This window comes from Centrocercus urophasianus, unplaced genomic scaffold (genome assembly GCF_019232065.1).
Source record: "Centrocercus urophasianus isolate 14NV4802_14NV808 unplaced genomic scaffold, USGS_Curo_1.0 seq_23, whole genome shotgun sequence".
Classification (NCBI taxonomy): Eukaryota; Metazoa; Chordata; class Aves; order Galliformes; family Phasianidae; genus Centrocercus; species Centrocercus urophasianus.
This window is the reverse complement of record NW_024884789.1, coordinates 12136915-12158831: the sequence shown is the minus strand read 5'-3', so window position 1 is coordinate 12158831 and position 21917 is coordinate 12136915. Positions and strand designations below refer to the sequence as shown.

Here is a 21917-nt window from a genome sequence, read left to right as displayed (position 1 = left end):
GAAGAAGGAGGTCATTTTATTGCATTTGTTAGCTATACCTCTTTTAATAATTTCTTTTTGACTGATGTTTTAATTTTCTTTGCTGTGGTGTTGTCTAAGACTTCTCGGTTGATTGATAAAGATAAACCATTAGTTTTATTCCATAAAAGAACAACATGTGGTTCACTAGTTTGCCATCTGTAAACTTAATCATAAATATTTTTAGGTTATGTATCTCAATGTTGGAAAATACTTCTTGGTCCTTTTAGACCTCTAGTTAAACCAATGTGCTTACATACACTCTGAGCCACTGTTATTGGAGGAAAAAAAAATTATAATCTGGATGCCAGCATCCTTTAGTTTTTACTTTGATATACGTAAAAGCGATGATACATTCTTGAACTCTCATACCAAGCTCTATGAGAAACCGTGTTTTAATTTTGGGTTTCTATTAGGCTTCCTGTGCTTATGCAGGAGGAAAGGAATATGTCATTTGTCTTAAAGACACCAACAGTGGAATTCCGCAGGTATTTTAACTGTTAACATCTTTCTTTTTCTTAGGTTAATCCTCAGAAACACAGGCTCCTTTTTGAAGTGTTTGATGAAAACCGTTTGGTAGGTCCTTTTATATTAATATTGCACTTTAATAAAGGCTTCAGTGAAAATAACCTCATCAGGATTCAGTGTTCAAAATTAAAATAATTTAAAAAGAATACCTGGAGAAAAAAACAAAACAAAACAAAAACAGTCCAAAGGAAGATGTAATTCTGAAGTAATGAGGCTGTTACTCTGAACTTCTAACATGCTTTAACTCAGAAGAGTTTTTTCTTACATTGCTTCTCCAGCGGTATGGCAGAGTCGTTCTGTGACACTGAAAGCTCTCTACTGAATGCTTATTTTTCCTACAAAGTAGTGTTGAAAGTGTAGATGTTTGTATATGTGGGGGCATTTTCTTCAATAGCATGAAGGAGTAGCAGGACAGAAATCACGTGCTTTTTCTTCGTCAGCAAATGGACACTGGAGTGTTATCTTGTTATTCTCTGAATGAGATATCATAAATGAAGTAGGGATAGCTTGTGCATTTGTGTCCTTGGTGAAATTGTAACTCCTGACCATGTTCTCATTTCCTATGTGAAGAGTCCTCCTTTTCTTCCTGCCTGTGTGCTCAATTGTGAATTACTAAGGCTAACGCTTGTGTTGTAGGCCTGTTTAACAGACATTCTGTCTCACTAGAATATATACTTTTCCTTCAATAGAACCTACTTGGAGAGACTTGAGTGCAGTTTTGCACTTCAGACACTGTTTTGCTCTGATAGCCATTTTGAAGAATTTCTTCAAAGGAAATTCTGAGGAATGTGTTAGAAGCAAAAACCCTTTCATAATTTTTGTAACGCTGTCTGTATTGTCAGTAATCTGTTGTATCTTTTATGCAGGTGCTATTCTGCTAATGGTTGCAAGAGTGAAAATGTCTGCAAATAAAAGTCTGATTGCTTTTGGATAATTGCATTTATAAAAGGAGAGCTTTATTTCTTGGTTGTAGCCATCACACTATAGCCAAGTCATTTTGTTGTTGGCTGGTGGTGTTTCTTGTCCCAGATATTTCAAATATTTAAAGGAATTTAAATGGAATCACCAGAATTTGTTGTCTATGTGTCAAGGTGTGTGGAAGCCAGTCTCGAAGTGCTGTTAAGTGCTGCAGCGCTTGAAGCACTGTCCGTAGTCATTGGATCCTTACTGCCACCAAGTGGAAGTCAGGAGACGTGACTAGAAAATCAGACACCTAAATTAAGGGGAAAAAGCAGAGGTTTCTAGTTTCCACTAAGAGAATTCCTTGTTGTTCATTCTCTAATAGAAAATAGATGAGTTGTTTGACCTCTTTGCTTATGGAGGAGGAATCAAGAAGGCTTTGGCATCAATGTGGAATAGTGCTTTGTTTCCTTTGTGTGACTGAGTTTGAAGGTCAGAGCAGCATGACCTAATCACTCACCGTGGAGTTCTGTGATAACATTTTTTTTTAAAATCTTTCCCTTCTCCTCATTCAGTCAGTGGAAAAGGCTGCTTTTCTATTTCTATTTGGCTTGCTTTCTGTTAGGTGAACACTAAATTTCTGTCCCACGTGTCTTGAACTACTTCAGTTGGTCAAATCATTACCGTAGCCGTAATTCCTGGGAATTGACAGACTTGCTCACTTCTGTTATCTTCTCATGTCAAAAATCATGGATTCCTCATGCATTTTCATAAGGATGTGTATGCAGCTGTGCTCAAAAGGTGTTTCATTTTCATTGGTTATAGTGGGCTTGAATACTGATCAGTCATTCTTTGTTCTGTCTGTTGGACAGCTGTTCAAAATGTAGATGTAAGCTGATAACAGTTGTGGGACCGTCTTCCTCTTTGTAGAATTCTGTCCCACGTGTTTTGATTCCCCTTAGCTTATGGAGAGAAATTGAAGCTTGAAATTTTTTCTTGTTTTTAAGTTATGTTGCTTTCCTGAAAACTTAGCTCAAAAATCCTCTTCAAAGTCTGGCATAAATTGGAAGTCCTGCAGCACAGATTTTATCACTAATATGTCCTAATGTCTAACTTAATGATTACTGAAAACAGTATGTCCAGTAAAACTGTTGTAGTTTGTTGTATATGAAACTAACGTGTTACAAACTGTGCTGCTAATAGTGTATTGTTGGGATAGAAAGATTCTTGAAGAACTGCATTGTTTGCTTTTCCTTCACATAGTTTAGGGTGTGTACTTTTTAAGATGTATTGCTTGTAGTTCAACTGTGACTCTTTTAAAACTGTGACCAAAAAAGCTTTTATGGTATTTTACTTTTCTTCCTGCCTCAGCACATAACATTAGAAGAAATCCAGCTGGTGAAGCATAATGAAATAGATGAACTATTGTATTTGTTGGCTTTTATGAATAAGGTAGTATTCATTTACTGCTGCATTCTAATCATGGAATTCAGGTAATGGAGGTTAAGTAAGCCCTGGAGTATAATTAGAAAACAAATTTGTTGCTTGCAAACAGAGTACTGTGAATTGGATTCTTGGCTCTTATTTGGAAAGGAGGTTTAAATGTTAATTTTATTACCTTCTAGCTTAAAATACAGCAAAGGTTAAATAAATACCGGGCAGAAAAAATCTAGTAGTGTGACCTATAAAAGTATAAATGGCCTAGTGTTCTCCTCTGTTTGCACTTTCTCAGCAGCACTAAGTAATTTCATGCTAGTCTGGTAGTGTTTTGTACTGTATATACATATTTATACTGTGTATATGGCTCCTGTATTCGTAAGTACGTTCATATGAAATATGTTTCAGAAAAAAAAGGGGGGGAGGGAAGAGGGGGGAACACACACAAAATAAAGGAAAAAATATATATTAAATGACAAGATTGCCTTTTTTCAGACGTCCCACTAGATGCCAGCAAAGGGCCTTTCCAGATGATGAGACAGTGAAACATTTGTAGGAGCTCAAAGTCCTGTTAATCTTTCAAGAGATGACTGTATGTTAGTTTCTTTATATGATGTTCTTTTTGATTGTTTTACTGAAGAAAAAAAAAACAAATCTTAGTAGTTAGCTATGGATGTAGATGACAGCTTATATGTAATTGTACAGAATGGCTTTCCTCTGTAATTGTGTTCAGTAACCATATTTATTGTAGTGCATAATTCTCGCAGTGTTCTGTAGCTTATGTAGCTGGGCATACATTTGCATTCCATATCGAACTGTAATGAATGTCCACTTATTCTGGGCTTCCAGCAAACAAGATGGTAGTTTGCTTTGCACTGTAAGAATATTTTGTTTCTTTACCTTCAACAGCTGTAATTTGGGAAGGTTAAAATATATTATTGAATATGGCAGGCTGGAAGCAAGTGCTGAATTATTAATCAGAATATCTTGTTGTTCTTCAAATTTAGAGGCATCTCACTAAAAAATATAAACTAAGTGGTAGGAGAGCTTTTCACTGTGTGGAAATCTTTGCAAAGTGTGATTGGTTAAACAGAATGCAGATTGTTAGGTAATGCCAGGTTTCTTTCAAGTTTTGTTTAAATAGCCTAGAAAAAATGTTTTAGGAGAAGGGTTATTTCGCTGGTTTATGCATAAGTCAGACCTCAGCAGTTTGCTAGCATGGCTACTATTTGGAAATTCAATCCCAGACTTGATACTCAATTATATGGGATTTCATTCCTACCAACTTCCTGTAATTCTAAACCTATGGGTAAAAATATTAGTAGTCATACGCTGCTGGAGAAAGTACGGACACATTGACTCAGCTAGTGCAGCTGCAGCAGAAGCTGCTGTTTTAAACTTGGAAGTGCTGGGAGGTTATTATTATATTCATATATGCAAATTGCAGAAGGTATAATTGAAACAAGGTTGATAGTGTTTGTCAGTACGTTGCAGCTGAGGTCTCTGGAATGTAAGTGCTTTATAAATGAATGCTTTCTGACTGCGAGCAATCAAAGACGGTCCAGAAACTGCACTTCAACAAATGGCTGACTGATTTCAAGAGGTACAATATCTTTTTTCTTAACACTACTGTCTTGTAGAAATTAGGACAAAGCTTGCAACTTCTTTTATGGGCTTTTACTGTTGTGATGTAGTAGCTCCAGGTTCTCTGCAGCTGCTTGTAGACTTTCTGCTGAAGGATCTTTGTGGTTTTAATTTGCTAATATGCATGGAAATGAGAACAAATGGCACGACGGTTAAGATTGCATTTTGCAACCCAAAGAAGAAACACGGATTTGTTATCGGAAAGCTCCGAAGATGTTTTGGATAGTAACAATCAAATGTACTTCAAAAAGACACAGAATTCTGGACCTAATGTTACACAAATGAAGCTGGCTTCTAGACAAGTTGCTTGTGCACCTGTAATGCAGCAAGTAATTAATCAAGAGGGAAATGCAACTATTTCTTCACTGCAGAAAAAAAAGAGCACATCACTGCACATTTCTCTGCAATCTAGAAGGTACAGTGGATGTTTTCGGTCTGGTGATGCTGCAGCTACTGGCAGCGATGCTTCATTGATCGGTATTTGTAATGAGGGAAATCGTGGCATTAGAACTGTGGTTGATCATCAAGCTAACGATAGCCAGCTGAGCAATACTGCTGTGTGCATCGGCAGTCTTAACAGTACTGCAGCCAGTGACAATGGGTCCTTCAGCAGTGCTGGCAGTGACTATGGGTCATGTGCAAGCACCACGAGCGATGGAGGTTCGTACAGTAACAGCATCATCAGTGACAGCGGCAGCGGCACTCTCTTGACAAGCGATGGTTCTTTCTGTTGTAGCGTTGTACACAGTGATTCGTCATATGGAAACGCTGCAAACAAATATAGCCCATACAGAAACAGTTCATCTCAGGAAGAAATAGAAGTGTGTGGAATTAATACAGCTTTTGACCAAGAAGCTTTGTCAGTGAGGAAGAAAACTAAAGTTCCTCTGCGGCGGTGTTCATCGTTGGTAATTTTCCCCAGAAGTCCTTCCAGTACTCCTCCAGCGTCTCCAGTAACCTCAGGTCAGATGCCACATAAAGGTGCCTATCAAACATCACATAAACTAATTATTTTTCCTAGTGAGCTGGCACGTAAGGAAGATCAAACTGTTTCCAAGGGATTCCTTTCAACAGCAGTCAATGGACTTCGACTGTCTAAAACAGTTTGCGCATCTGGTGAAGCTAGAGACATAAGACCACTTTACTCACATACATCATTACAGGACAAAAGTCAAATTTGGAACAGTTCTGAGCAGGCAGCTGGTGAAGAAATAGCTGACAGCCTCTCATGTATTTCAGTTCATCTGACTCCAAGAGCATTTGCATCAAGCAGTGAAATGGTTAATGGCTGTTGCAGTCAAGAGTTAAATCTGAACTCCAGTGCAAAATACCCTCCTTTAAAACTGGCACGCAGCACATCTGCATGTTTACCCTCAAAAATAGATTCAGAATACCAGATGAATATAAACGAACTGGGAAGACCGAATGCACAGATGAGCAAAGCCCACCATGTTTTGCAAAGAAGTGTTTCATTGGAAGGATCGCATCAGAAAGTTTCTTGCTGTTTATCCAGTCTTAAGTACAAGTGTCATAATGCAGGGACGTCTCAGTTGCACATACAGTTCAAACCTGGGAACGAAGGAAAAACAAGTGGTGTTAAGAAAAGATACGGAACCTCTAAAAGGGAAATATCTAGCACTTCTTTGTGGAGGCCTCATAAGGTGAGTGTTCTGACTTATAGAAAATTCGGTCTTCTACAGCTGAAATTAAGATTATAAATTTAAAATTAAAAAAAATTATAATCAAGACTTTAAACACAGCTATTTCAGAATTTCCTCATGTTGTCAAACTGTCATCATTGCAAAAATTAATTTTTATATTATGCACAACACTCATTTTTTAGATTTGATTCTTAGAATATGGTACTCTTTTTGGTGAATTTGTCATATATTAAATACAGATATTTTACTATATTATAAACAATAATTTCCTGCTTACATGAACCTGAAGGGATTTTCTTGTTTAAATAACTTCAATGTCTAAATATCTAAGCTTCAGTTTTGTAAAGTTTTAAATACATAACTTTCTAGCTCAATTACAGTAATGATTAACATTGCATTTAAAGTTGGCAGAAATGCATAAATCACTGTGAAGAAGTCTTTCAGGTTTATTTCATGTAGCCTTTATTTTCTGTATGAAAGATACTCTATGTAAGATTAAAGATAAGTTATATTTGAACAGAGAAACTGTAAATACCGTTTGTTTCTGTATACACCCTGAACCACAGGAATTTTCAGTTTCCTTTCCTTTTATTTTTTTTCCCTTCCAACCACTTCTTCAGTCTGAGCAGGACGCTGTAACTTAATATCTCTCCCAACAACATTGCTGTCCAAATTATAGTACTTGGCTCTAGAAAGTTATTTTAAATATATTTTTTTGGTAATGAAACTTACATCTAACTAAATTTTGGAAGAGTTTGGTCTTGAAGCAGTTTGTATTGTTTGTAAAGCATAAACTGTATGAAATGTGAATTTTAGGACTTGTTTAAATGAGGTTGTGAAGTCTTGAACAAGCTGAATATTATTTACTATTACTATTGTGAATGCTGGTGAAAGAGCAATAATACTTAGAAAAGTTATTTCAAGTTTTAAGACCTCATTGTCCATTAATTGAAATTACTGTTGTCTTAATTTGCTTATTGAAGTAATGGGTTTTAGGCCAAAGATCTGACAGTTCCGTACTGAACTACTAATATTATTACCTTGAAGATACTATCCTGTAATTTCCATTGTCATTGCCTGATGACTTACTACTTTTGATTTTATTTTTTTTTTTTTTAATTTGCTTTTTGCCTAAAAAGTCATATACTTGTAAAAATTCTGGTCCTGGTTTAAGCTTCATTATGAAGTTCACAGTGGATCAGTGGAAATCACCATGCACTTTGTTGATTCCTCATCCAAAATCTCACGGTAAAGCTGATGGCAAATTCCACAATAAGCACAAACAGATTATGGCATTTTAAGAGTCTGGATCTAGTTATACTTAACATGTTTTCTCTTCTTCGGTTTGTTTTTTTTTTTTTTTTTTTTTTGAGTCATGCATTTCAAGTATATTTCACTGTTGGCTTCTGTGTTTAATGTCATTTAATATGTAAAATATATATTTAAATACCAAATGAATTTTACTACATTTAATTTAGATAACATCCAAGTTCAGGATTATTCTGTCAGTGTTTCTGGAGAACATCACTGAACTGATAAATAGTTGGTTTCAGTTCTTGGAAATGGTGTTCAGAGTAGATTGTCAGGAAATCCAGGCCAGATTTCACTTTTTAAAATACTTTATATATCAAGAATCTGAATCCCAAATTATGGCAGTTTTGTACCTATTGTGTATTTGCAGATATTTGACTTATGCCAAATACATAATTTGTGCCATTTCCACAAATTAAAAAGATCTCTAACATCAGAAAACTGGATAAGAAAGGCTTTATAGTAGTGTTCTTTTTCCACATTCTTCTGAAAGGCACAGAGCCATATCACTTCTGAGATCTTTGTATACCATTTCCTATCAAACGAGTTATTTAAAAGAATTAAAAGCCCCCCAGCAAACCAAGCAAAAGCTGTAGTTGACTTCACAACAGTCCAGCAATTCACTAGAGTATGCTAGAGGAATAATTTTGTATTTGCTATTACAGCCTTTGACAAATACAATGGATTCTATGGCAATCATTTAATTATATAGTCCAATTAATTATCATGGTGTGTTGTGACTCATTTAAAAATAAACAAGTCCCAAAATATTTCTCTTGACTCCAGTTAGTCTGGCCTAGTATATTGATATGCTGAGTCTGAGTTCAAATTTAACAAGTTGATACTGGAGTAGCGTTTAGTAATGTCAGCTATCTGTACAGAGCAGTCATGAAATCAAATCAGTGCTTTGGTCAGGGACTGCAGGGTCTGAAGCAGTGAGAGCTCTATGCATTCTTTTCTTATGTGCCTAGCTACTAGCCCTCAGCCACCTAGTATCAGGTTTCGTGCTTTCTATAATCAACAGCTTGTTAAAGGCTGACTTAAAATAAATAAATAAAAATCAAAACCCAATTTCTGTGACAACTGGCCTTGGATTATTTTTAATTAAATTTAAAAATACGGGGAATGATGATGGCATGCATGCCACTGCTGATCTTTACTGGAAATATGTTGAATAGATTCTGCAGTAGATAATGGAATTTCGTTTATACAAAGCAAGAGGAAGAGGCATACAAGTCCACAGTTTCATCACTGAAGGTTGTCCTTGGCTTTGTATTTGTTTGTAATATTATTTTCCAGTGCACGTGTTTCTTATGGTAGGAATAAGTCTACACTAAAGCACTTTGGTATCAGTAGTATGAAGTAGGAGGGTAGGAGTGAATAAGGAAGCAGGTTCTATGTCATCTTGCATGTGTGGACATGGAAGAGAGAGAGGAAGGGCAGTGACTACAGTTCCACTCCTTGTTGACTATGAACAAATGTTTCAACACAGAAGAAAAAATCTGTGCTGATACCTTCCACAAATATGAGGTTATGCTGATGTCCCTGTTGAAACTAACAATTCAAAGACGCTATCACTGCTGGTTGGAAGAAGTATATCATGAATCTGCTTGCAAATATTTTAGCAACGGTACGCCTTTACAGTATTTGTTATACCATTAACAGAATCATTGTGTTGTCTTCCTTTCTTGCTTGCAAGTAGTTTTCCTTAAGTTTTATCTGTATTGAATGAAATGCACTTGAAGCAAAAGTCTTCAGAGATGGTATATGCTGTCAATTTAGGGGAGGAAAAAAAACCAAGTTGGAACTCTTGAGCTATTTTCCTCAAGTTGTGAAACTACATTTTGCATTTTTAAAAGTGCATGTTGTTTGAATCTTTCAGCAATAGTAGCATGAAAAGTGTTAAATACAATCAGCAGCTCAATAATTTAAATCTTGGAGAAATAATTGGAGGAGGTTGTGCATGAGGTTGTCCCTCTTCACTAGTAGTCTCTCCAGCTGATCTGTACATGCTGAGGGGACCAAAACTTGTGTGTGGAAGATCTTTGTTCCCACAGTTAAACTTGTATCACAAGGTAGTGCTGAGTTGGTTGCAAAACCAGAGAATGATTTGGGTTGGAAGGGACATTTAAAGATAACCTTTTGCTAGATCAAGTTGCGCAAAGCCAGGTCTGACCTGTCCTTGGATGCTTCCAAGGATGGAGCATTCACAGCTTTGCCACAGTCTGTCTCAGTGTCTCACCACTCTCATAGTGAAGAACGTCTTCCTTATATCTCATTTAAATTTACCCTTTTTTAGTTTAAAGCCATTATTCTTTGTCCTGTCACTGCGGGCTCTTCCTAAGAAGTCTCTCTCCACCTTTCTTAAGTCCCTTTAAGTATCAAAAGGCTGCTGGAAGGTCTCCCTAGAGCCTTCTCCAGACTGAACAACCTCAGCACTCAGCATTTTCTCAGCTCTTTCTCTTTTAAAGACAAAGCTTTCCAACAGCTCCTTGTCTTTCTTGTTTTGGCAGCTCCAGGCCTGAATACAGTACTCCAGATGGAGCTTCCCAAGAGCAGGGTAGATGGCCTGCCTGTCCTTTTTTTGGTGCAGCCCAGGATACAGCTGGCTTTTTTTTTTTTTTGAGCATGCGCTTTTAGCTCATGTACAGGGGGATGAAAAATTGGACCTCCAGGTTCTTCTCCACAGGGCTGCCCTCAATCCATTAAACCCCCAGTCTGTACTTATAGTGTGATGAGAAAGGGGAAGACAACTGTGGCTTGTTTCCATCTGTCTCTTTGCATCTTTGCATATTAAGCAGAGGGGCTGCATGGATGTTGTCAGTGTTTCAGATTTGTGCAAAGAAGTAAGATGAAAAAGGGTCAGGAGAAGCAAGAGGCAGTAAAGGGCAAATCACAAATTGACATCTCTGTATTATTTATTATGTTATGATAACATCATCACCTAGTAGTGTTCATATTGTTCAGTATTGCATGTCCTGAAGGCTCGTGTTACAGGGCTGTCTATTGCCTGTTGCTATGTTGTGGTTTATCAGGTCAGTCAAGGAGAGCCCGAGTTGCATTTGGCAATAATGAACCAGTAACATTCAGGATACGGTCATGCTGTAATGGACACTGTTTTGACTGCAGCAGTGTGCTTTTCCAGCCCTATATATTAAAAACTCTAGAGCTTTTTAGTCAGCAGCAAAAATTACAATATATATTAAAAAGTAATTTTTGTGCTCTGCACAAATTATAATTAGCTTCATTCTTATAGTCTGCAGTTGAACTGAATGTGGGTAGGTTTTTCATATGCCAACAAAAGGAAGGGCTAAAACTATATACATTTTTAATTACCCTGCCTTCAGGCTGGTTCATGGTCCTTTTGATCTACCACAAGAGAATTGGTAAAATTGATGGTGTGGCTTCCTTAATGTGTAGTCAGTGACTATGGTTACTCTCTCTTTGAGGCTTAATGAACAATTAGAATGTGTTATAAAGTGGAACTTGCTTGGGAAGCAAGGTGGAGACATTGTTTCCTTCAATTCTGATCTGCCAAATAACTTGCAGGCTTTCAGATACAAGGCAGTGATCATTACTGGGATGCTTTTTAAATTTTATGTATTTATTTTATTTTTATTTTTTTTGAGTGGTACATTGCTTTTGCTTTCTGTGAGAAGCTGAAGCTACAACACATGGAATTATAGAAATTCATTTATTGAAAAATATTGTGGTGATTTAGAAATCATAGCCTTTGTAAGCATTATGACGTAAGACAGCAGAGCTGAACGTACCTCTGAAGAACTGTCAAGAAGCTGAGGTTGCTGAAATACTAACAAAATGAAATACTTTTTGATGTGTTAGATTGCCTTTCTGAAGGAGGGTGGCAGGTAGTATGCCAGTATTTTAAAATGACTGGAGGGGAAAGAAAGAGAATTACGAGCTACTGCTCTACACAGGATGCTTAAATGGTCAAAATATTTGTGAAGAACCCCTGGCAAATGTTTTGAAAAATGATCTCACAGCACAAGTGTGGAAAATATTTCTTCATTCATAACATTAATTACTAATTAAAAGATAAGAAATAGAAGTGAGAATTAAGTTGTCAGCTCTGAAGTTGCAAAAAAATTCTGTGGCAGTGAGTGACTAAATGGGTAAAATGGGTGATTAAAAAATCAGTGTTGATGAATACCAGGTAATGTACATGGGGAAAAAAGCTAATGATGCATGCATGGTAATGGCCTCTAATAGTGGTCAAGTAGTATTTTGTCATGGTGAGTGACTTACTGATAATGGCAAACTCTCATCTGGTTGACAGCTAAAAGTCAAATAAAATGTTAGGATATAATAAAGTAATGAACAAGTAATAAGGTAACAAAATTTAAAATGCCGTAATGGTGTTGTACAAATCCACATGTGATGTGATTATTTCTGGTCATCTTCTTTCAGAAAGTGTCCGTAAAAGAGCTAGGAAAATACAGTCAGAGGTCACAAGATTGCGAAGAGTTCTTTGTGAGGAGATGTGAAGTAGGCCAGGAGCTTTTCAGCATGGAGAGGGAAGGAGGAGGGAGTGATATAAAGGGTGTTTTGTAAAATTACAGTTCAAGGGAGGAGAATGTAAACAGAAGTTACTCTTGTATCACAAATATATTCTCTACTACGTTGCTGTTGCAAGAAGCTATGGGTACCAAAATAGAAATGGATTTCAAAAAGAGGCTGGGTAAGTTGAAAGGTCCATCACAGTGTATTGCATTCTAAACACAGAAAAAGTAACTAATCAGTGATTAGTTGGAATCTGGAGGATGTGCTGGAGGTTGTACTATTAACTACTGCTTTTATTATCTCTTTAGCATCTGTTCTTGGCCACAGCAGGGAAAGGATACAAGTCTATGTAGAACATTATTCTGGCGATTAGGCTGTCTGGTGTCTGCCCAGCTCTTGCAGCCACCTAGGATCAAATGGGAGAAATGCTTTACAGTTCTCCCATCAGCCTGGGCTGGAAGTTTTCTTGTGCATTCCAACACGTGTTTTCTAGAAGTGGATGATATTCACAGATTGAGCAAGCAAGTAGGACAGACTGGTATTCTCAAGTGAGTCACTGGCTTACAACTTGTCTTTTACCCTTGTCTGAAGGGGACTGCCCTGCATTTCTGTGAAGTGTCTCTGTTTCAAATGAACTTTCTTCATCCCTCCTTGTGACGAACAGAACTTGCTGCTTTAGGAACACAGCCAGCAAAGTGTTTGTAGCTTATTTCAGCGCTAGTTTATGGATCTATAATCATCTCTGTTTTAATAGATCACTCACTCACTGTTTGTATCACAGCAGTTTAAGGTAATCTGAAAAGTCTACAGATGGATACAATTACTGTCTAAGACCTAGGGCTGCTTTGGGTCTATCATAAGCAAGCAATTTAATGACATCTGCAAGTTTCTGGTTGGAATCATATGCAAGCTTTAATTGAAGTCATTGAAGATAGGACATTGTGTTCCAGCTCCAGAAGGAGAATTGGACTAGATGATCTTTTGAGGTCTCTTCCAATCCCTGACATTCTGTGATTCTGTGGTAATAAAATGTAAATGGAGCACTAAAACTACTGAAGAAAAGGAGTACGGGAAGAAACTAGAACGTTTAGCTAGACGTTTAGCTAAACGTTTAGCTAGACCTATCTGGCTTCTCTGGCAATCTGTGATTTTTGTGGCGTAAGGAAGAAGGTTTTGTTCAGTGGCATGAAAGCACAGGGGATTTCAAAAGAGAAAGAAAAGTTCCATAACTAACTAACAACAGTACTTTCAAAAATAGTTTCTGCCTTAGGTTCTTGTTGTTCAGTACTACATTATTTATAAATTCAATTTGGAACAAATATTAAACTTAAGATGGATAAATCCAGTGTAGTTAACATCTGGCAAATTATAGGTTATTGAAAACAATGTTGTGAGAAGCATTGAGTAACATTAGTAAGAAATGTTGAGCTTATCTAAAGTAAGTTGTCACACTGCTCTTGTAGGAAGAATTGCAGGTGGGTTATCTGTGTAGTCACTATGTTCTGTCATATTGAGGCATCCATGGTGAGTTCATGCAGGTCAGTTTAATCATTTGCACATAGTATAGCAGCTTAAGGCAAACCAGTACATTCTGCTGTAGCCATGTTACCTGTGGTCTTTGTTCAGGATGGGCAGTAGGTTTATGCTTCTATCAGCAGCAGTTGGCAACAGCAGTCTGGTGCAGGCTGATAGGAGCCCCAGAGCTAGTGCTGCTGTTCAGGTTGGATGGTCAGCAGCTGCAAGCAGTGGACTTAAGCAAGGAAAAGAAAAATTTTTGAGACCTGCTAAACTACTTTTGAAGTAGCCTGAGACCATTTAGCCTGCATCCAGCCCTGCTGTAGGTCCTCGTGCATCTTGGATGACTGTTCTAGATTTTCCAGCCTAGGCCTGCGAAGAGCGGCTGTGCAGCTTCCAGGCTCAGTCCAGCTGTGCATCTGTGTGGTGCTGTAGTCCACCTGATAAACTTCCCAGGAGTGAGACTGTGATGCAGATGGTCTGGTTGACTGTTGGCTTCTTGGAGTCAAATTATTGGTTTTATTTTCATTGTATTTCACGCTCTGAATAACAAAATAAGAAAAAATTGACTGTGTATTAAGTCCCTTGGATGAGTGCATTAAGATTTTCACATCTGGTTTGATCTGTTTCTCAGGGAGAAAATTACACATGCTTTTAAACATTTGATAGGGTTTTACATTTTTTGAGTGTTTTAACCTTTATGGTGTTAATTAGTCAAGGTTAAAAAGTGCAGCTGGAATTGTTACTACAAGAGTTTGTTTCTCAAAGCTTAACTGAAGTCATAAGACTTGGCACAAAAGCTCCCACAAATAGATGCAAAAGTTTTATGTTTTTATACTATTATGAGGTTAACTGTCTTGATATTGGAAACAGATTATCAAAGTAGTAACTAAGCAAATATTTGGTACAGCTTTATGATTATTATTTTTTAATATAATTTTTGAAGTGTTGACTGGATTAACAGAGGAGGCCAAATTTGAATTGGCTCTTGACTTTTTATAAAATCTAATACTCCTGCTTTTTATATAGTAGCTTACTTGGCACATCTGTGCATAAAATCAAGGGAACTCAAATTCCTGATGAATAAAACATACCCTTTACTAACTTTCGACTTGTTCTCTCTTATACTTAAATATACTTTGGTTATACAAGACAACAAATTATCATCCTGTGACCTGTGAAAATGAGATCTCAAATGCCAAAAAAACCCAAACCTATCTTAAATTGCTGTTAATGAATGTGTAAGTTCAAGTTCTTCAAATAGCAAGCATTAAATGGAGTAATATGTGAATGATGCTTTAAAGTCATTGTCGGTTAAATATGGACTTTAAATGTATCTACCCATAGCGTACAGATTCTATATAAAAAGTATAAGGTGTAAATGAAGAAATAGGATATTTTTGCTCTGGTCTTTGTAGAGCAGGAATGTTCTGAAAATATCTCTAGAAGTGAGGGGGAATTAGTGAAAATAACTTGTGTCATTTCTAAGTGCTGTCTGCTAAACAGATGGTAAAACTGCTGAGGCATGTTATGCTGACACCTTCCTCTGGAAGCAGCCAGCCAGGCTGAAAGTCCTGCCGGAGCATAAGTTGTGTAATAACCATCTCTCTACCAATAGGTATTTTCTCCACTTTTATCTCAGTAGTTGTCAATTGTGTTTGTTCATTAATGCCGATTAAAAAGAAATGCTTACATTTCTTACAAAAAAATTCCCTCACCATTTATCTTTGACACATAAAAAATGCAGGAGTCTGAGGCTTTAATGAATTCTGTGCCACAAGGAATTTATGGCTTTGCAAATTAGAAAAAACACTGCATTTAGAATCCATGAGCTTGGTAAGATCTTAACATGATAATTCAATTTTGCTGTTTTCCTACGATGAATAGTGTGAGCTGGCAGTATTTTGTGGAAGGAAAAAAGCTCAATTCTCCTGATTTAGAGTTTTAGAGAGCCAAATAATATTCTCAGTGCAGCACAAAAACACTTGAAGTTGTTATTATAGTCCAGGAAAGTTTTGTTTGGGTTGGGTTGGGTGTTTCTTTTTTCGTTCTCATCAAGCTTGTAGCTAACATTGGTGTTTGGGTGTTTAAGCAAAAAGAATGTTGGTTTTATAAGAGATCTATTGAACTCTTGTTTTCTTAAGCAGTGATAGTCTGGATCACTGTTTGTTTTTTCAGTTTGAATCAATACTTTATATTCCATCGAATAAGAGCTGTATGTTTTCTCCTTTTCCTATACAGCTGTAGAATTGTGCCTGAAGACCAACCTTGTGTACAACTGTTGTTTGTTCAGAAAAGGACTGAGAATATACTTAGCATCTACTTCATGCACTGACAACAAGAAAACCCTAGTCACAAAAGAGAATATGGTAGAATATGTTCTTTCAGCATCTGTGCCAGAGCTGTTTGAAGTGGTACTGTGATGAATCCAACAATTAAGGAGGGCAGTAAAGTCAGTTTTGTCTCCTCAAACTCGATAAATTTTGATAAATTGATAAATTCTGTGTTCTAAGTACTGCTCTTTAATGTATGACTCAGTGTGATGACGCTGTTATACTCAGATAAGCACATCTTTTAGTGGTTTATTCATAACTTCTAAGGCTTAATAGGTATATATTTATAAAGTAGATGAGAATGAGTTTTGGAATTCAGGTATGTCTGGATTAGTTTTTCAGTGCTTGTGCCCTTCTGAGCTCTCGCTTTTGCATTGCACTGAAGTTCTTTAAATGTGTTGGATACAGCTGCTGTCTGTCCTCGCCTGTTTTTAATAACTTTCTATAGACTAAACCACTGAATCAGTAAAATAAAAGACCTCTTTGTTAGCCTACTATATCATTAATAAAGGTTTATGCACTTATGGTTTGGCAAGCAGAAAGTTTGACTTCTCTGGCTGTCAAGAAGTTGCAAGTTGACAAGAACAACTGACTCACTTGTCTTTGCTAAAGGAACTGGGATGCCTGCTGTTGTGAAACAGAGATGCATGCAGTTTCAGCTCCACTGGCATTTAATTGTTAATGTGTGCAAAGTCTGTTTCAGGGCTTCTTTGGCACTTCTTTGAAGGCAGTTAGTCAACTTGTCGGAGTGAGGCACGCTGCTAAGCAGCATTCCTGCTATCTGATCTATGTATTAGTAGTTTGGAGGTCAACAAAAATCTCAGCTGGAGGATTTTACTCTCTGGCTGGAGGAGAAAGTACTGTTAAAGGTTGGTTATCGAGGCTAGCTCTACTAAAAATAGCAGGAGAGACAGCAGAATAATAAAGTGAATAACAGGAGCACATACTAAAATTACGCTGGTAACAAACACAATGTTCTGAGGTTTTCTAAAACGCAGCAGACATTTGTCCCACATTCCAGTAATTTATTTGAAAGGCATGTTCCACTTGAGGATTGCCAAGAACTTTACAAATACTAAGCCTTTTAACGTGTCTAAGGTATGCGCTGTGCCTTTTTAAAAAGAACCTCATAGCCATATTTTTTCCAGAAGTTTGTGGTCTATAATAATACAGAAAGTTTTTCTTTACTAGGTCAGGGAACCTCCAGACTCTTCCGATATGAAAACCTGTTGTAGCTCTCTATCCCAAACCAGTCTGTGAGCTAAAAAAAAAAAACAAGTGGTGGCTTTTTTTTTTGGGGGGGGGGGGGGGCGGGGAAGGGTTTTTGTTTTGTTTTATTTGTGAGTAGGTTTTTTTTCTCCTTGGAATCTGGACACAAGGCATACATGCTATAAATTAAATTTAAGTTTATGTATCTGTACATTTCCAGTTACTACATGATGAGCTCTGCAGTCTAGTTGCATATTATGCTTTTTGGGAGTATAAAAATTAGAGTTTAAGTTAGAATTGTTAATTAACTCATACAAATATGAGGCACTTTTTCCATGTATATCTACAATTTAAAGATGAAATGGACAAACTTGGGCTGACAGACCTAGGGAAAAAAGGACCAAGATTATTGAAGAAGAAATATCTGCTTGAAGAAAGGCCTATATCCTTTACAATCAGAGGTGTTCAAATGCTGTCAGTAAGACAAAAAAGGTTGAGTAGAATTGAGTGGGAATTTTAGTATTTGGAAAACTAAAAATATAGCCGTGCTGGAAGGAAATTGGAATGCACAGCTTTGCCTTGAGGTGAAAGGAATATATTTCAATGAAATATGGAAGCTGGTAATGGAAACTTAGGGAAGAAGACTGTGAAAGTCCTTAGATTGTGAATTTAATTAAAAGCTTGTGGTACACCAATAAAATTTAGGAAAGAGCAGCCACTGAAACTTTTGTTAGCTGTTTTAAAAAAAAAAAAAAATCAGGAAGATGAAACATCCGGGGGCTGTGCAGGCTACAGTGTCGAGGACTTTCTCAATTGCTAGTCTGTCTATGCAAGAACTTCAAAAATTTTAAATATTTCACACCCTTTTGATTTTAGCACACAGGTGGTGGTGTGTATTTGTGTTAAATGACCCATGTGATACATTTTCCTGCCTTTGTGAAGGTTTGTAAAGATTTCAGATTGTAAGTGGACTTGAAACTACGCAGCCTATGCTTCTGTAATCCAGTGGGAAGTCAAGTGAAGCACTGGGACCATTGACATGACTCTTGGACACTGCTGTAGTGACCCACTTAAAATCCTAATTTCTATAGAAGTAAAAAATCGATGATCACAAGTAAATCACAGAATGATTTTGTGTGTTGTTGTCCATGCCTGAATTGTGGTAAAGAATAGGCTGGAGAGAGGCGAAGCTGCATTCGTTGTCTGGTTATAATCAGGGCATCTGACGAGACATCCTAAATCAGGATAGGCTTCTGCAGATTTTTCATGTTAAAGCTAAACTCTGCGGTGAGTGTAGGCCAATGATATTTTTCATAGATATAATGAATTTTAGTGCACTTTCAGATGTCAGCAGGCATGTCAGATGGGATAAGGCAGATGCCGTATTTCAGGCTCCTGCTGGCAGGCTTGGGACAGCTGGAATTGCTGCAAGTTCCAAAGCACTTATTGTAGATGAAACTTACTCTTACTTCCTCTTACTTTTGACAGTTAGCTGTACTATTTTGAAGTGAAAAATAATTTAGTAGATGCTTATGTGAGACATTCTGCCTAAGTTCATACCGATTTCAGGCATTCCTAGCAGAAAGGTCTGTAAATAATTCTGTGTTATTTTGTGATAAATGCTCAGTTGTTTAAGCATATATCATGACAACTGTTTTACTGGAATAGCTAATGGCAGCATCTTTACTTTCTGCCCTTTAAGGCAGCGTTTCTATAGGGGATGCTGACTGAAGAACTCTCTTCTGTTTGATTGGCAGTAGTCCATTTGATTTTAAATAATAATAATTTTAAAAATCCCATAGCACTGTCAAATGCCATTTATTTTGAGGAAAACAAGACTGTGCAAGACTTGGGTACCAAGTCAGTCAGACCTTGTTCTATGCGAAAAGTTTCTTTGTCTGTGCTTCAGCTCTGTCTTGAAGATCTTATGCAGATCTGTACTGTGTTATCAGGGGTTTGAAGTATTGTTTCTAAAACAGTGTGACTTTAAACTTTTTGTGCTTTTCATTCATGTTTTTTTCTAGACTCGAGATGATTTTCTTGGGCAAGTGGATATTCCCCTTTATCAGTTACCGGTTGGTATTTTGTTCTTTTGTTTTGTATTAACAATGTGAAAAAGGGATTCTGTAAGAAACTGTTTTAGTCACCTAAAGAAGTAAATCCTACTGATGATATGATTGAATTCTTCTTTTGTTTTTGTTTACTGCTGGTGTTTATAAAAAAAAATGTGGTTTAACACGTGTCTAGGTATTGATTTCTGCTGCTGTGTGAGTTAGAAGTGCTTGTAGCTTTTTCAAAAGTAAAAAAGGAAAGATTTTAAGCTGTTTTAAAGACAAGAAGATATTGTGGTAATTATCATATTTCTTAATATTTTATTTAAAGTCTTTTTTGGTTCCTTGAGTGTTATGTGAATTTATTTCTGTTAGTTCATGTTCCCACAAATAAGTGCACAAGAAAATAGGTGGAAAACAGAACTAGCCTTGTTCCTATATCTGTACATTTTTGCATTCCTTTCGCAAAGTACATTCTTAGTTTTCAGGAAAGATCACCAAAAACACTGAAATAAATAAGCCTTATTTCTTTTTTATTTTTTTTTTTTTTTAATACATTTAAAAATGTTAGACAGTACTAACAGGCCTGTCCTGCTTCCTGCTGTAGGCAGGATGCGTGGTCACAGCACCCTGCTCAGGGCCAAGTAGCTGTGATGTACCTCCAGAGAAAGCTTTCTCTTCCTGCCCACTGGGAAGCTGGGTAGCAGTATCACATATTGGTGCATTACCTTTAGCCAGAACTACATAGTCTGACTTGAGTATTTTCACATTCATTTTCTTACCTTCCTCAAAAGTCAGCATTTCCCTGTTCCATTTGTTCCATCCCAATTGCTTGTTTTTGCCATCTAAATCTACTGTGCTTCATTGGCCCAAACATAAGAGGATTTTTGTTGTTGTTGAAACAATCTTTCATTTACAAAAGCAAATATATCTTTGATAAATAAAATTATTTTTGGATAAATGAAATCGGTTTATATTAAAAACTCATTATTGCATGTAGTTTTGGTTCCCATCTTATTTTCCTTGATATTGTGTGAATGCAGACTGCTTACAACTAAGAAGGGCTGGTAGTCATAGGCATGTAGGGAGGTTAACTCCTCTGTACAGTAAGATAGTGAACAGATCCAAAACCAAAATTGATTAATCAAAGGCCTACCTGGTATTGAATCCAAGGCAATTCTTGTTTTTGAAAAATAGGAAATGATTACAAAGCATATATTTTCTCCTTTTTCTTTTTTTCCCTCTTTTGTCTTTCCACAGCATTTTACTGTGTTGTGTTGGGCAGGAATAGAAGAAAACAAAACAAAACAAAAAAAGGACAGCTTAATTCCATTTTACTTTCAGAGGGATATTTATTTGGATACTTACACTGAAATGTCTGATATATGATAGCATTTTTCTTTCTGAGATTCAGTACAGTAGATGTTCAGTAAGATTGAATGACAAAAACAGAGGGATTTCTTTTTTTAAAAAGAAAAAAAACGACCTTTAAAATCTTTAATGTAATAGTGGCTAACCTTATGTCCTGGAATTTTTGGCTTCTTCCCAATCAAATATTGTCATTTTTCAAGACATTTTTTTGAAAATACAGTAGGGAATTGCATCATCTGACATTTTTTTTCTTAATTAAAAATTCTACAAATAAATGCAATTTTTTTCTCTTGTACAGTACTTTTGGAAATGGTTAAAATATATTAACAAGAGCCTAGAGTTAGATCCCAGAATTCACAGACAGCTGAGAAAGCAAAATCCATTTTGACTTGAAAAAAGGGATTTCCAAATATTCCTAAACACACAGTACTGTAAGAAATTAACTGTTTTTGTAGGAATTGCAAAACAGCAGCTGGATTTGTTAACCAGAAAGAAATATATATTTTTTTTCTGTAATGGTCCTTCATGCATATTTCTATAGCTGTACCCAGGATATATATTTATAAATATAAAATCACATCTGTCTATTTCTGTGCTTCTTTGTGTTGAGCAACTTCACTTTCATGAATCAGAAGAGATGTTCTCAAGAGTGGATTCCTCTGTTATTTTTTTTTAAAGATTTTCATTTTTGCCAAATCCCAAAGCTTTTCACATCAGTTCTGCTTACGAATATTTGAAAAATACCAAAGCAGGGAAAAAAAAGTTACGGCAGATCTTTTGATTGCGCAAAGTGAGAAACGACCGATTTCAGGCTGAACGGTTTCTTTTCCCTGTGCCTGTGCTTTAGAAACTGTAATGTGTGTGTATATATTTTACATACTGAAAAGATTCATTGTTCTTTTTTTTTTCCCTTGAACTGGGGAATTAACTTTATTCCTACAATAAAAGTTGGCTCTGATTGCCAGAGCTTTAACTGAACACGCAATTCAAATGCAAGAAGTTACACAGGCTTTAAAAAACTGATTTTAAATTTCTGATAGTTTGCCTAAACGACAAATTTCAATGATACAAACTTCTTGAAAAAACTTCTCTTATTCCAGACAGAACATCCAAGTATGGAGAGACCATATACCTTTAGGGATTTTGTTCTTCATCCAAGAAGGTTAGTAAATACCACATATAAATTCTAACTTTCATATCCAAACAATACAGTTATGTAAATTCTGGTATGTACATAAATATTGTCTACATTTTCATGTTTTCATCACAGAAACTTTAATTTCAGTGGGGCAAATTGTCTGTGGTTCTGCTAAAGTCAGCATTTGTTCAAATTCTTTCTCAAATTGAAATTGTTTCCTCCCTTCCTTTAAAAGATGTCTGCTGTTTGCCTCTCATAAACTTTCATATGACTTTAATTA

The 21917-nt window shown here is 36.4% G+C and overlaps 1 protein-coding gene across 5 annotated transcripts in view; it reads left to right on the top strand.

Annotated features, from left to right (window-relative positions):
* NEDD4 (NEDD4 E3 ubiquitin protein ligase) overlaps positions 1-21917 on the top strand; it is a 49853-nt gene that overhangs the window by 7419 nt on the left and 20517 nt on the right. For 4 of the 5 annotated variants that reach the window (XM_042824172.1, XM_042824168.1, XM_042824169.1 and 1 more), the window contains 3 exons: positions 541-594; positions 19102-19152; positions 21600-21661. In XM_042824172.1, the coding sequence (XP_042680106.1) occupies positions 21615-21661 (47 nt within the window). In that variant the 5' untranslated portion in view covers positions 541-594; positions 19102-19152; positions 21600-21614. Of the gene's footprint in view, positions 1-540; positions 595-4652; positions 6189-19101; positions 19153-21599; positions 21662-21917 lie in introns of those variants that run through there. The other variant, XM_042824173.1, reaches the window with a different exon arrangement.